This window comes from Pelophylax lessonae (genome assembly GCF_965119305.1).
Source record: "Pelophylax lessonae genome assembly, chromosome: 8".
Lineage (NCBI taxonomy): Eukaryota > Metazoa > Chordata > Amphibia > Anura > Ranidae > Pelophylax > Pelophylax lessonae.
This window is the reverse complement of record NC_138775.1, coordinates 26,915,188-26,927,922: the sequence shown is the minus strand read 5'-3', so window position 1 is coordinate 26,927,922 and position 12,735 is coordinate 26,915,188. Positions and strand designations below refer to the sequence as shown.

Sequence of the window (12,735 nt, the reverse complement as noted above, 5' to 3'; positions counted from 1 at the left end):
AAGATAGGCATCCTTGATGTCTATGGACGCCAGAAAATCCCCCTGATGCAGGGAGGCCACTACTGTGCGAATGGACTCCATCTTGAATTTTTGCACCCGGACAAAATGATTGAGTGCTCTCAAGTCCAGAATTGGACGCACCTTGCCCTCTTTTCTGGGTATTGTGAATAGGTTCGAATAGAACCCCTGAAAACGTTCTGTCCAAGGAACCTGGACCACCACTCCTTGTTGCATCAAATCCTTCACTGCCCTCCGCAAAGCTCCTAAGCAGTCCGGGGATAGTCGGATATTGGAAGGGAAGAACCGCACTGGGGGGGAGACTCCTCCCCTCCAGATCTCGGCATAACAACTTGGTCCACTCTGTCAATGTTTGTGCAACCAGAGCAATGGTGAACACTGGCCTAAAGGCTGACCCTATCAGGAAAAATATAGAGCGGGATATAGATTCCGCTTTACGGTCCACCGGATCCCGAAAAGACGGGCGCGTCCTCCACCGGGATAACAGTAGCTTTATTTAGTCTGGAAATTGGTGAATCCACCGACGGTGGTACCGTCAATTTATTAGGGAGGGATTCTTCAAACGGATAGCGTCTAGCAATTCGTTTGGAAATACCAGGGGTTCGTTTTGGACAGACCCATTCTTCCTTAATTATATCTTGAAAACATTTGCCCTTTACTCGTCTTCCGGCACTCCCACCGCTGCTCCTCGAGGCAGCTGGGTGTATCCAAGATGGCCGCCGCCATACAGGAGACATTGGGCTATGCCAAAATGGCGGCCCACGGAAGGATGGCGGCTGCATCGCTAATAGAGGACTCCCTGCGCGATAGGTAGGTGCCTGATAGTGTCACCCCTCTGCACAACCGTTTCAACAGTAACGCCAGCGGCGCCCTGTCTCCATCCTTGACCGACATCAGTCATGGATTCCTTAGTCCTTCTCATATAGATTGTCAGCTCCCAAACCAAGCCTCCTGGAGTGGTATACCTTACTCACCAACTCACACTAGCAAGGGGGAGATATGTGAAGTGTGTCACTGGATAGAGGGGAACCCGGGATCATGAGGGTCCGACCATCCACAGAGGGGCCCGCATCCATTCCCAAAACCCGACAGGGGGAGAGGGGGAACATTCTACTCACCATACCGGAACAGGCGGGCACCCACTCCTAACAGAACCCCTCTCCACCGAGGTGGGGGGGCTGTCGACCAATACGGACGCCGCAACTCAGTTTCTGACTGGTCATAGACGACCTGGCGAGACGTTTAACTCGTAGGGCCAGTCCCCGTCCAGTGGGACTATGTCGCGGCCGACCCAGCGCGGAGCTAGGGCCTGCACGCGCTCGTAGGCCGGCTGGGGTGACCACTGGATCTTCAACATCCAGCCCGTCGCCCAGCTCCAGCATAATTGCTTGAAGATCTCACAGGAACAAAAACTGGAGAGAAAAAGCTAACTAAAAAAGATTTATCTAAAAAAGCTTGCCAGGACCAGAGATCCCAGCAAGGAACTTAGGTCCTTACTCCTGACTAGGCAGAAAAAAACTGACATCCTGTAGCAGGGAGAGAGAGGATATACCCTCTGGGACTGCCCCTAAGGTGTGGCCAGAACGTTTTTCCTGCCTAGTGTCCTACTCCTGTAGGGGGCAGTATAACCCTACTGATATTAATCAAAGAGGACTGCGTCTGTCAATGAGCGACAGAGAAATCCCCATTTTTATTTATGGATTGTCTCCATATTTGATAGCCATTTCTTTTGCATGTGTGCGCTATTCTTTTTTAATATACATGTCGCTTGGTTCATAGCTGCACCAGCTTTAAATATACATGTTCAGGGTTTGCTCCCCCAATTTTTTGTTTGTTTATTGTCGCTGATTGCAGGGGATCTATTTTACAGTTTTTTCTATTGTTGCAGGGGAAGATTTATTGTTGCTGGGGGGATCTATTGATGGGGGGGGGGGGGGGGTCTATTGCTGCTGATTCCAGGGGATCTATTTTATTGCTTTTCTAGTTATCATTAACAAATTCTATACAAATTACCTAGAACCACAACATGATACTTGGTTCTGTATTGTCTAAAAGGGGGGGTACTGGGAGGTGGGTAGTGGTTGGAACCAAAGGACCCCGCTCAGAGGTGGGTAGGGGGTAGAGACAAGGGGTGACTCAGAAGAGGGGAGTACCTGCACCTATTTATGGATTTAAAAAAGGCCCTGTTGGAACCAAATAACAGGACAACAACCCTTTCTGAAAGGGTTCTGGTATCTCCTTAGTCACACGTTAGTTAATTAGGACTAAATCGAGAGTCCTTAACTTCTCCCCAGTATGACGTAGCCATCAGATGTGTAGAGCAGTTACAGGACATCATGGTCACCACCGACCTCCAAAATGTTAAAGCAAACCGGGCACAGACAACCGTTTGTGAGGGTTTTTCTGGTTCAGCTAATATACACATAAGACTTTCCCAATTTAGGTCTAATTACAGACATTTGCTTGCTGCAGCTAATTAGTCTCATACATTATTCAGCGCTTACCCAGTTGGGATGTCTCCAACAATGTCCACGCCATACGCTTTGTTCAGATCGGCCCCGTACGCTATCCCAGTGGCCACAATTAGCTAAAACACAGAGTAGACAGGAGGGGGTGTCAGGTTCAGCTGCTACACAACATTCCTATATACAATGACTTGGGTACATTTGAAATACAAAAGGCAGAGACATACTTTTAAAGGAGAAGTACAGTCAAAGCTCGTTTGGTTGCATTATTCCTGTGGATCACAAGAGAGCAGTTCGGTCTGCACTCCTGGGACCCGTTTTCAGCAGACAGCGGGCGTGACATCACGATCGCAACCTCAGCCTGAGCTGACCGCTCCCATCCTCACCACAGCCCGGCGCTCCAGTTAGTGGGGGGGGGGGGGGTTAGAGCAGAGAGCTGCTGACTGACAGTCACCAGCTCTCTGCTCTGGGAGACCTGAGAACCTAGCGATTGGTGGTGTTTGATCGCTCGGTTCTCAGTGTTAAAGCCGGCATTGAACCGATGCTGCATTCACCTAGGTTAGTTTTAGGGATCGACCGATTATTGGCAATACCGATATATCGGGGGCCGATATGCACTTTCCCCGATATATCAGAATTAGCCCCGGAGGTTACCGATATTTTGGGAAAGTGCTTGTACCGGAATGATGCCTGCAGCTAGAGGCATCACCCCGGTACCGGCGTCCATAGCCGATGGTCGGCTGTCTTGTAATGACAACCGATGCGGTTGAGAAGCCATTCGGCTGTCATTTCAAGGAGCGGGAGAGGACGCCCCCTCTCGCCGCCTTCCGCGGCTCGCCCGGGTCTCCCTACCTGCACTGCCGCCGAAGACCCGATCAAAGCCACATCGGCTCTGATCGGGTCTCCATGTAAAAACCCGGAAGCGATGTCAAATTTAAAAAAAATGACAGCATGCAAAACAGCCAAACTTGGCATTTTGAATGCTTTTAAGTGCAGAGGAGGGGTTTGGGGTCTTTTAGACCCCCATATCCCTCCACAAGAGTACTTGTGTAAAAAAATAAATAAATAAAAAATGTTTTTTTAAATGTCCAAAAATATCGGCCAATATCGTCGATATCCGATCCGATATCCGATGACCAAAATATCGGTATCGGCATTACAAAAACGATATCGGTCGATCACTAGTTATGATTCTGGAAAAGCCCCATTTCCCATACTTCTCTTTTAACTGGATGCGGTCTGACTTTTGCATTGTGAGTTAAAACATTGATAATCCAAGAAGTGCAACATATAAAATGAGACCCTAAAAAATGATGAAAACAAAGTAAATTTTTTCGGATGAGTAATGACAAGGAGATGATATCGCAATCTCCACCTCGACCAATCAGAGGACACTTTGCATTAATTGAGAAAAGTGTTCTCTGAATGGAGCCCGTGACGAGGAAGCGAACTCCCTTGTTCACCTGGTGGCAGGGCAGCTGGAATGTAGCGGTGGTCACTGTAGTGGTGGTGCTTACTACAGTGATTTCCAGGTTCCACAGGGATATAATAAATTAGACCAAGCTGGATCAATGTAAAATAGTCCATTCCTAAACATCAGCTTCAATAATGTAAGAACCTAAATTCAACCCATTATCAGCCTTTTACAGTTCCTGTATAGCAGGGCTGGGGAGTGAGAGGAAGTAGCAGCACATAGATTGGATCCAACTAATTCAGGGCTGAAAATAAGTTCGCTGATAGGAGGAGAGAGCTGAGTGACAGAGATGAGCGAATCATTGTGCGGCTTCTCTTTTCACTGTCCAGTCACAGGCAGGGGGCGGGTCAGAGGAAGTCAGATGAAAGTTGTTGGCTATCAGACTAAGGACATCTAATGGTCCAAAAAAAGTACTGCATTAGAATCTCTGGGCTGAAGCTGAATATTGCAGCAAAAACTTCTTTTGCCATTTTATCTTTTACTGGAATATAAATTTTTCATCCTGTCATTTTAGGCTGGAGTTCTGCCTTAAAGTATAACTAAAGGCAAAACGTGTTTCCTGACACCAACATGGCAGCACACTAGTGATAAAGCTCCGCCTCTTGACCACTCCCTCAGGATCAGTGAATAGCATAAAAAAGGAGTTGTTGGACGAAGTAAGCATTATTATGCCCCCCACCTCAGTCTTTACACAGGAAAAGGAGGGGTACACTGACCATGACTGTTTGGTTAGTAGTAATACACAGGACTTGCCACTATGGCTAACAGAGGGTGAAATCAGGGAAAGGCTGGATAAACTCAACACAAACAAATCACCAGGCCCGGATGGCGTACATCCGAGAGTACTCAAGGAACTCAGTAAGGTTATATCCAGACCACTGTTCCTGATCTTTGCTGACAGTATTAGGACAGGAGATGTACCAGGGGATTGGAAGAAAGCTAACGTGATTCCGATATTCAAAAAGGGGCAGAGGCATATCCCGGGAAATTATAGGCCTGTCAGTTTGACATCAATAGTATGTAAACTTCTGGAGGGGATGATAAGGGACTATATCGTAGAGTTTGCTAAAGACAACAACATCATCAGCAGTAATCAGCACGGGTTTACAAATGGGCGATCTTGTCAAACCAATCTATTAACATTCTACGAGGAGGTGAGCTGTGAGCTAGATAGGGGGGAGACCAGTGGATGTGGTGTACTTGGATTTCGCTAAGGCGTTTGATACAGTTCCCCACAAGCGCTTAATTTATAAAATAAGATCTGCAGGTATCGACAGCAGGGTTTGCTCTTGGATACGGAACTGGCTTAAAGGGCGTGTCCAAAGGGTGGTAATAAACAGCGCATACTCAGACTGGTCTGAGGTAGTAAGCGGGGTGCCCCAGGGCTCAGTCCTGGGACCAACCTTGTTCAATTTATTCATAAACAGCATTGAGGACGGGATCAGTAGTTCGATATCAGTTTTTGCAGATGACACAAAATTGGCCAGAGCAATAACTGCACAGCATGAAGCAGATATCCTACAGAATGACCTGGACAAAATTACAGAGTGGGCAACTACATGGCAAATGAGGTTTAACGTGGAGAAGTGTAAGGTTTTGCACTTGGGGACTAAAAACATAAAAGCACAATACACGTTAGGAGGGGAACCCTTGGGGGAATCAAAAATGGAGAAGGACCTGGGAGTCTTGGTTGATGATAGATTAGGCAACAGCATTCAATGTCAAGCGGCAGCTTCCAAAGCCAACAGAATATTAGCATGCATAAAGAAAGGGATGTATTCCAGAGATAAGACTATAATCCTTCCACTTTATAAAACTCTGGTCCGACCGCATCTGGAGTATTCTGTCCAGTTCTGGTCGCCAGTCCTCAGGAGGGATGTGTTGGAGCTGGAGAGAGTCCAGAGAAGGGCAACTAAACTAATTAGGGGATTGGAGGACCTTGACTATGAAGAGCGTCTACAATCGCTCGATTTATTCTCCCTGGAGAAGAGACGTCTGAGGGGGGACATGATAGCAATTTATAAATATCTTAATGGGGATCCCAGCTTAGAAAAAAGGCTGTTCATTCGAAGGGATTGCATGAGGACTCGAGGGCATACAATGCGATTAGAGGAGAAGCGTTTTAACCTCAGGCAACGTGGGGGGTTCTTTACTGTTAGGGCTACAAGATTGTGGAATTCTCTACCACAAGAGGTGGTTTCTGCGGGTAGTATGGTGGCTTTCAAAAGACTCTTAGACTTACATCTCAAGGATCAGAACATTCAGGGGTATGTGAGATGATTACAGCCACACACACCTACACAGGTTGAACTGGATGGACTATTGTCTTTATTCAACCTCACCTACTATGTAACTATGTAACCTCTGCCTTAAAGTAGTAGCCGTCTGGGTTCAGCCTCTCCCAGTGCGAAGTCCCAGTGCTCAGGCTTTTAAATGCGCTAAATAGCCTGGGAGCCCTCGTCTGTGGGTATTGACGGGCCTTTTTTGCAGTGTTTCCTCTTTAGGAACTAAATCTGCCACTCCCCTGACTACAGTATATAGATCAGCCAGGGAGGGAGGCCAGCTCCATTTTTCTTTTGGGCCTGGCAGGCTAATGCCCCGTACACACGCATCGATTATTGGCCGGGAATTTTCGGCCAACGTCCAATCGGCCGATTTTCGGCTTGTTAGTATGATGCTTCCGACAACCTACTGACTTTTCGGCCGAAAAAAATCTGGTGTGCATGTTATAAAATTTTTGTTGGCCGTCAACACAACGGCCGATTTTCCGTCAGTCAGTACAGATTTCGGCAGACAAAAATCTGATGAGCAAGACTGGGCATTCTCAGAGAAGAAAAAAACACACGGAAAGTCAACCAGCACATGACATCACTTCTGAAGTCGATTTTTGTTGGCCGAGAAAATTCGTGTGCAGTCTAGGCCCATTCCAACCAACAAAACACCACTCTGGACAAAAGTCGGACGATCGGTCGGCCGATAATCGTTGCGTGTGTACGAGGCATATGCCTTTCCCTTTTCTTTCCCCTTTTCCTGCTTAGTTTGTCTTCATGTTTGTATACATGGCCGGTGCTTAGGTCTCTGAGGTCCGCTCTGTGTAAGGAGGCATCCTGTCTCCCTATAGGGAAAAAAAATGGCGGTGAGACATGCACGCTGGCCGGCAGCGGCTCCGGGCGCCATCTTTGAAAAGGGAAAAGATCACATTTTTTTGCCCTCAGTAGGAGGAGGAGACCAGGGGAGGGCTCTCCAGCACCGGGAACATTTAAAACAGTTAGTAGGATGCAGGAACTCAGGCTGGATATACCCTCATCAGTACAGCTCCTACCCTTGGTGAAAAACTTTGGCAGGGTTCCTGTGGGTCTGCAGGCACATTTTGGAAATTCTACTTTAATTTAAAAAAAAAGAAAAAAAAGTGAAGTATTACATATATGTATATTTTTATTCATATATTAACCACTTCCCCACTAGCCACTGTGCTGCTACTGCGGCACAGTGGCTCGTTATCGTCTAGAGACGATAAGAGAGACCTACGTCGCTAGACTCCTCCCCTGTAGGCGGTGCTCGCGCGCCGCCGGAGGCGCGCTCCCTCTGTTTTCATTCACAGCGGGAGTCGGGCCAGGGGAGGAGCGGCAGCGATCGCCGCTGCTCTGCCCCGATCGTCGGGAAATCCAGTTTGGAGATCCACTCCACAGGGAGTGACAGATCGGAGTGTTCAGCATAGCTGAACATCCGATCTGTCCTTCTGTCACACAGTCACCTCCCCCCCCCCACACGTCAGTAAGCACCAGGCATACATTAACCCCTCCCTCTCCAATAAAATTAACCCCTTCCCTGCCAGTGTCATTTTTACAGTAACAGTGCATATTTATAGCACTGATTACTGCAGTAATGTCACTGGTACCCCCAAAAGTGTCAAAAATGTCAGTCAAGGGTTTGATCTGTCCACCGCAAAGTCGCAGTCCCGCAAAAAAAAAAAAAAAAAAAATCGCAGATAGCGCCATTACTCGTTAAAAAAAAAAAAAACCCCAAAAATGACATAAATCTTTCCCTTAGTTGGTAAACGCAATAACTTTTGCGCAAACCAATCAAAATACGCTTATTGCGATTTTTTTTTACCAAACATAGGTAGCAGAAAACAAATTGGCCAAAAATTTAAAAAAAAATTGGTTTTTACATCTTTTTTGGGGGGAATTTCATATAAAAAAAATGTTAAAAATAGTTATTTTTTCAAAATAAGCGCTCTTTTTTTGTTTATAGCGCAAAAAGTAAAAATCGCACAGGTGAACAAACACCACCAAAAGAAAGCTCTGTTTGTGGGAAAAAAAGGACGTAAATTTAGTTTGGGTACGGCATCGCACGACCGCGCAATTGTCAGTTAAAGTCGCACAGCGCCGAATCGCAAAAAGTGGCCCAGACGTAAGACAGCAAAATGCTCTAGTGGTAAAGTGGTTAATATCAGGTTTTAGAGGGTAGGTAGGGGAAAGGTGGAGTAATTAAAAAAAAATGTATTCTTTATCTTTATTCTGTTTTCAGCCTTCTTCTTTTTCCGATGGCCATCTCTCTGTCCACTTTTACCTTGAGTCAGTCAACACATAAGCAAGACCCTCAATTCTGAAGGTGGAGGACCTCCAAAATAGGTAAGTTTACAAGAAACCCAAAAGAGTGCCCTCTTATGAGGGTTGCTTTAATTTGTTTCAGCCCCGCACGTACATGCTCTCGGAGTGCAGAGACAAGAAAGGACAAATGCTCATCATAGCTTCAGGCGTCACACCAGAAAAAGGCGACACACATCCTCTTCTCCGGAAGGCAGGTGTTCCAGCAAGAAATCATGCTGGGCTTGCAGAGCAGTTCCCATATTCAAAACATTTGAGGAATTTGCGGTAGACAGGGAACAAGAAACTGCACAGGTCTCATCATTGTTAAAGAAGGTAGTACGAGAATCTCTATCCGAGTTTACCTCTTTGGTCCCGGTGGTCCTGCCGCTTGCTCAGGAGACCCCCTCTGGAGGATCAATCTGGGACGTCAGCATCCAGTGCAGTTCTACCTAGTGGGGCATCCTTACAGTCGGGTCAGCCGGCAAGGAAGTAAAGTTCCTCCGCTTCAGACGAGGACCCAGAGCAGCTTGCATTCAGTTTCTCCCTAATAGATCCTTTCATACAGGCGGTAAAACAAGCAATTGCTTGGGAAGAGGAGGAGGTACCAAGAAAGGCTAAATCCTAAACAATAACTCACCCTAGCTCCACAGCACTGTGGGAAAATAAAGAGCTAAGTGTCGGTGCTCAGGCTGAACGTCCAAACCAAATGTTATATGAATAAAGCCGGCACACGAAAAGGCTTCTTCCAAGTAAAATTATTTATTCCAACATGGATAGCGGTGACATGACAAATGCTGACGCGTTTCGGCTTTACGCTTTCCTCATAGCATCAGGAAGGCGTAAAGCCGAAACTCGTCAGAATTTGTCATGTTGTCACCGCTATCCAGGTTGGAATAAAGAATTTTACTTGGAAGAAGCCTTTCCGTGTGCCGGCTTTATTCATATAACAAAAGGCTAAATCCTACTTTCTTTTTCTACAGAAATTACAAACTTGCTTTCCATTTATGGATGAAATTAAAAGAGGTGATAAGACAGGAGTGGCAGAAAACTGAAAAGAGGTTTTCTCTCAACTGCATGCACAAATTATACCCCTTGCAAGAGACAGAAGGGGCCTCGCTTGGTTCACCACCAATGGTTGATGCCGCTGTGGTGTACCTGGCAAAGAATGTCACGCCCCCCCTTGGAGGACTTAGCTTCTTTCAAGGACATCATGGATTGGAGAATTGACGTAGATCTCAAGAGGGCCTATAAGGCAGCTGGAGCAGCCTGCCACCCAGCAGTGGCCCTGATGTCAGTGGCCAGCGCCTAGAAGGTCTGGACTCAAAACACTGAGACGCCAGTGAAAGAGGGGGTGCCAAGGGTGAATATCATCAGCCCCTTAGACGAGCTGAAGGTATCAGCAGATTTCATAGGTGAGGCCGATATCGACACAGTCAAATGCTCTGCAAGAGCAATGTTACATACGGCATACATACAGAAATACATAGTCACAGCAAAAAGAGCCTTATGGTTGAGCTATGGTCAGCAGACGTATCCTCAAAACAGTCTTGGTCTAAGATACCCTTTGATGACAAGTTCCTCTTCAGCACTAAGATAGGGACTGCTATCGTAAGAGTGTCGGGAGGTAAATCTGGTTTGCTCCCACAAGACAAAAAACAAAAGGAGATCTTTGTCTTCAGTAGATTCTATTCAACCTGGAACAGAGACCCAGGATTCGCACTCCAATCAAGGTCTGCCGGAGGCGGTTGGAAGAGGATGCAGGCAACCTTCCCCAGAGCTCACAAGCAGAAGATGCCAAGCGCCCCGCAAGATCCCAGCAACTCCTTTTGACAGTGGGCGGCCCCAGATACTACCCATAGGGACCAGAATGGGGCACTTTGCGGACACCTGGGCAAGAAACTATACAGACTATACATACTAGCTCATTATGGGTTTGTCTTTCAGGTGTACTTTAAAAAAAAAAAAAAAAAAAAAAAATTCTGAGGTTTAACCACTTTACAACCGGAGGATTTTGCTGTCTTCCGTCCAGGCCACTTTTTGCGATTCGGCGCTGTGCGACTTCAACTGACAATTGCGCGGTCGTGCGACGCCGTACCCAAACGAAATTTACGTCCTTTTTTTCCCACAAACAGAGCTTTCTTTTGGTGGTATTTGATCACCTGTGCGATTTTTACTTTTTGCGCTATAAACAAAAAAAGAGCGTTTATTTTGAAAAAATAACAATATTTTTCACATTTTTTTATATGAAATTCCCCCCAAAAAAGATGTAAAAACCAATTTTTTTAAAAGTTTTTGGCCAATTTGTTTTATGCTACCTATGTTTGGTAAAAAAAATCGCAATAAGCGTATTTTGATTGGTTTGCGCAAAAGTTATTGCGTTTACTAACAAAGGGAAAGATTTCTGTCATTTTTGGTGTTTTTTTTTTTAACGCGTAATGGCGGCGATCTGCGATTTTTTTTGCGGTACTGCGACATTGCGGCGGACAGATCGGACCCTTGACTGACATTTTTGACACTTTTGGGGTTACCAGTGACATTTCTACAGTAATCAGTGCTATACATATGCACGGTTACTGTAAAAATACACTGGTAGGGAAGGGGTTAACTTTATTTGGGAGGGAGGGGCTGTGTGTGTCCCTAGGGGCGTGCTTTCTACTGTGATTGGCTGTGGCTTGAGCTGTAAGGACACTGATCAACGGATCTACATAGTAGATCCGTTTGATCAGTGTCTTTACACCGAGGAGAATGACAGGCAGCTTGTTTACACAAGCTGCCTGACTTTCTCCCTCTCCCCCGCCGATCGCAGAGTGGCTGGCGGACATCGGGTCCGCCGGTCACACGCGCGGGGGGGGTCCGTGACCACGCGGGAGTGCGCCTCCGGGGGCGCGCGCTCGCTCCCTAGACCCTCACAGGCAAGCGACGTAGACCTACGTTAGTTTGCCTGTGAGGGGCTGACCGCCGACGTAGATAGTCGTGCGGCGGTCGGCAAGTGGTTAATTTGTAGGGATTTTCTCACTTACTTTTTTCGCTATTGGACAGGAAGTGAAGGGAAATCTCCCCAAAAGGACACAGATGGAAAAAATAAATAAACTGACAATGGTTCGAATGTCCAAAACGAAAAAGAAAAAGGATTTGCCTATAGTTCGACTTTGAGGTCAGAAGGTAATTTCCAGCTCAAAGCTTCATTTCCAGAACACAGAAAAGAATTTGCAGTGGAGTTTCACTTTAAAGTCACCCAGGCTTAGGATTCATACTGCTGTGCCGTTTTTATAAAACCTTGCACGTTTGAATAAAATATTCTCTGCTAGAAGCCTCACCGTGATCAACTCGATTGGTATAGGAAATCGAATCTTCGCAATATATTTCTCATTCAGGAACTTCACTACAAACAGGACAGCGATGGCGATGAGACCGATGAGGAGAGAAGCGATGTTTGTCTTGGGCAGCTTGCTGCAGATATTCACAATGGTCTGGAGTGGAAAACCAAGCAATGGAAATACTCAATTTACTTTGCAAGGGGGCAAACCTCTTAAAGCAACACACAATAACCAATAGGAGGCAGTCAGAATTTACTTTACTAAAGTCACTGTTGTAAGAGAGATGCTGATTGGCTTCTCTGGGTACTTTGCTAAATAACCCAATAAGGCAAAAAAGTCCAATAACCCACATCAGCCAATAAAGGTTTTTAATTTGCTTAAAGCGGAGTTCCACCCTTAAAAAATTTTTTTTCACTGTCTGCTTGCTCTGAATAACCTGTAAAACAATTGGATCATTACATTTTTTTTTATTCACTTACCTTCTTTTTAAAGAAAATATACTCACCTTACTTCCTCTTCCTCCCTCTGCGGACACGGCCGCTGCCGTCAATACCTTCTTGCGTTGACTCCTGGGAGCTGAACGTCATCGCTCCCAGGAGTCAATGCCCTGCACCGGCCCCGCTCATCACTTCCGGCGCAGGCGCATCATTCTCTGCTAAACAGCTTCAGGGCATGCAGGGATGACGCGCCTGCGCCGGAACCGAGGAGCGGGTCCGGTGCAGGGCATTCTGGGATCGAAGAGGATGCCCTGGCTTCAGCTGCCCACACCTGAGATGGCAGCGCTGGACAAGAAATTTTCAAGGTAAGTATTTCTTCCAAAAGGTAAGTGAACCCGGGGACAGTTCAGAGGCTATCATTGCTGAAATGCA

At 46.4% G+C, this 12,735-nt stretch overlaps 1 protein-coding gene across 3 annotated transcripts in view; it reads right to left on the bottom strand.

Annotated features, from left to right (window-relative positions):
* Positions 1–12,735, bottom strand: part of LOC309561756 (solute carrier family 26 member 6-like) — a 93,417-nt gene that overhangs the window by 49,550 nt on the left and 31,132 nt on the right. For all 3 annotated transcript variants that reach the window (XM_082265766.1, XM_082265765.1, XM_082265767.1), the window contains exons 7-8: positions 11,867–12,019; positions 2,523–2,605 (exon numbers count right to left, since the gene is read on the bottom strand). In XM_082265766.1, the coding sequence (XP_082121892.1) occupies positions 2,523–2,605; positions 11,867–12,019 (236 nt within the window). The remainder of the gene's footprint in view (positions 1–2,522; positions 2,606–11,866; positions 12,020–12,735) is intronic.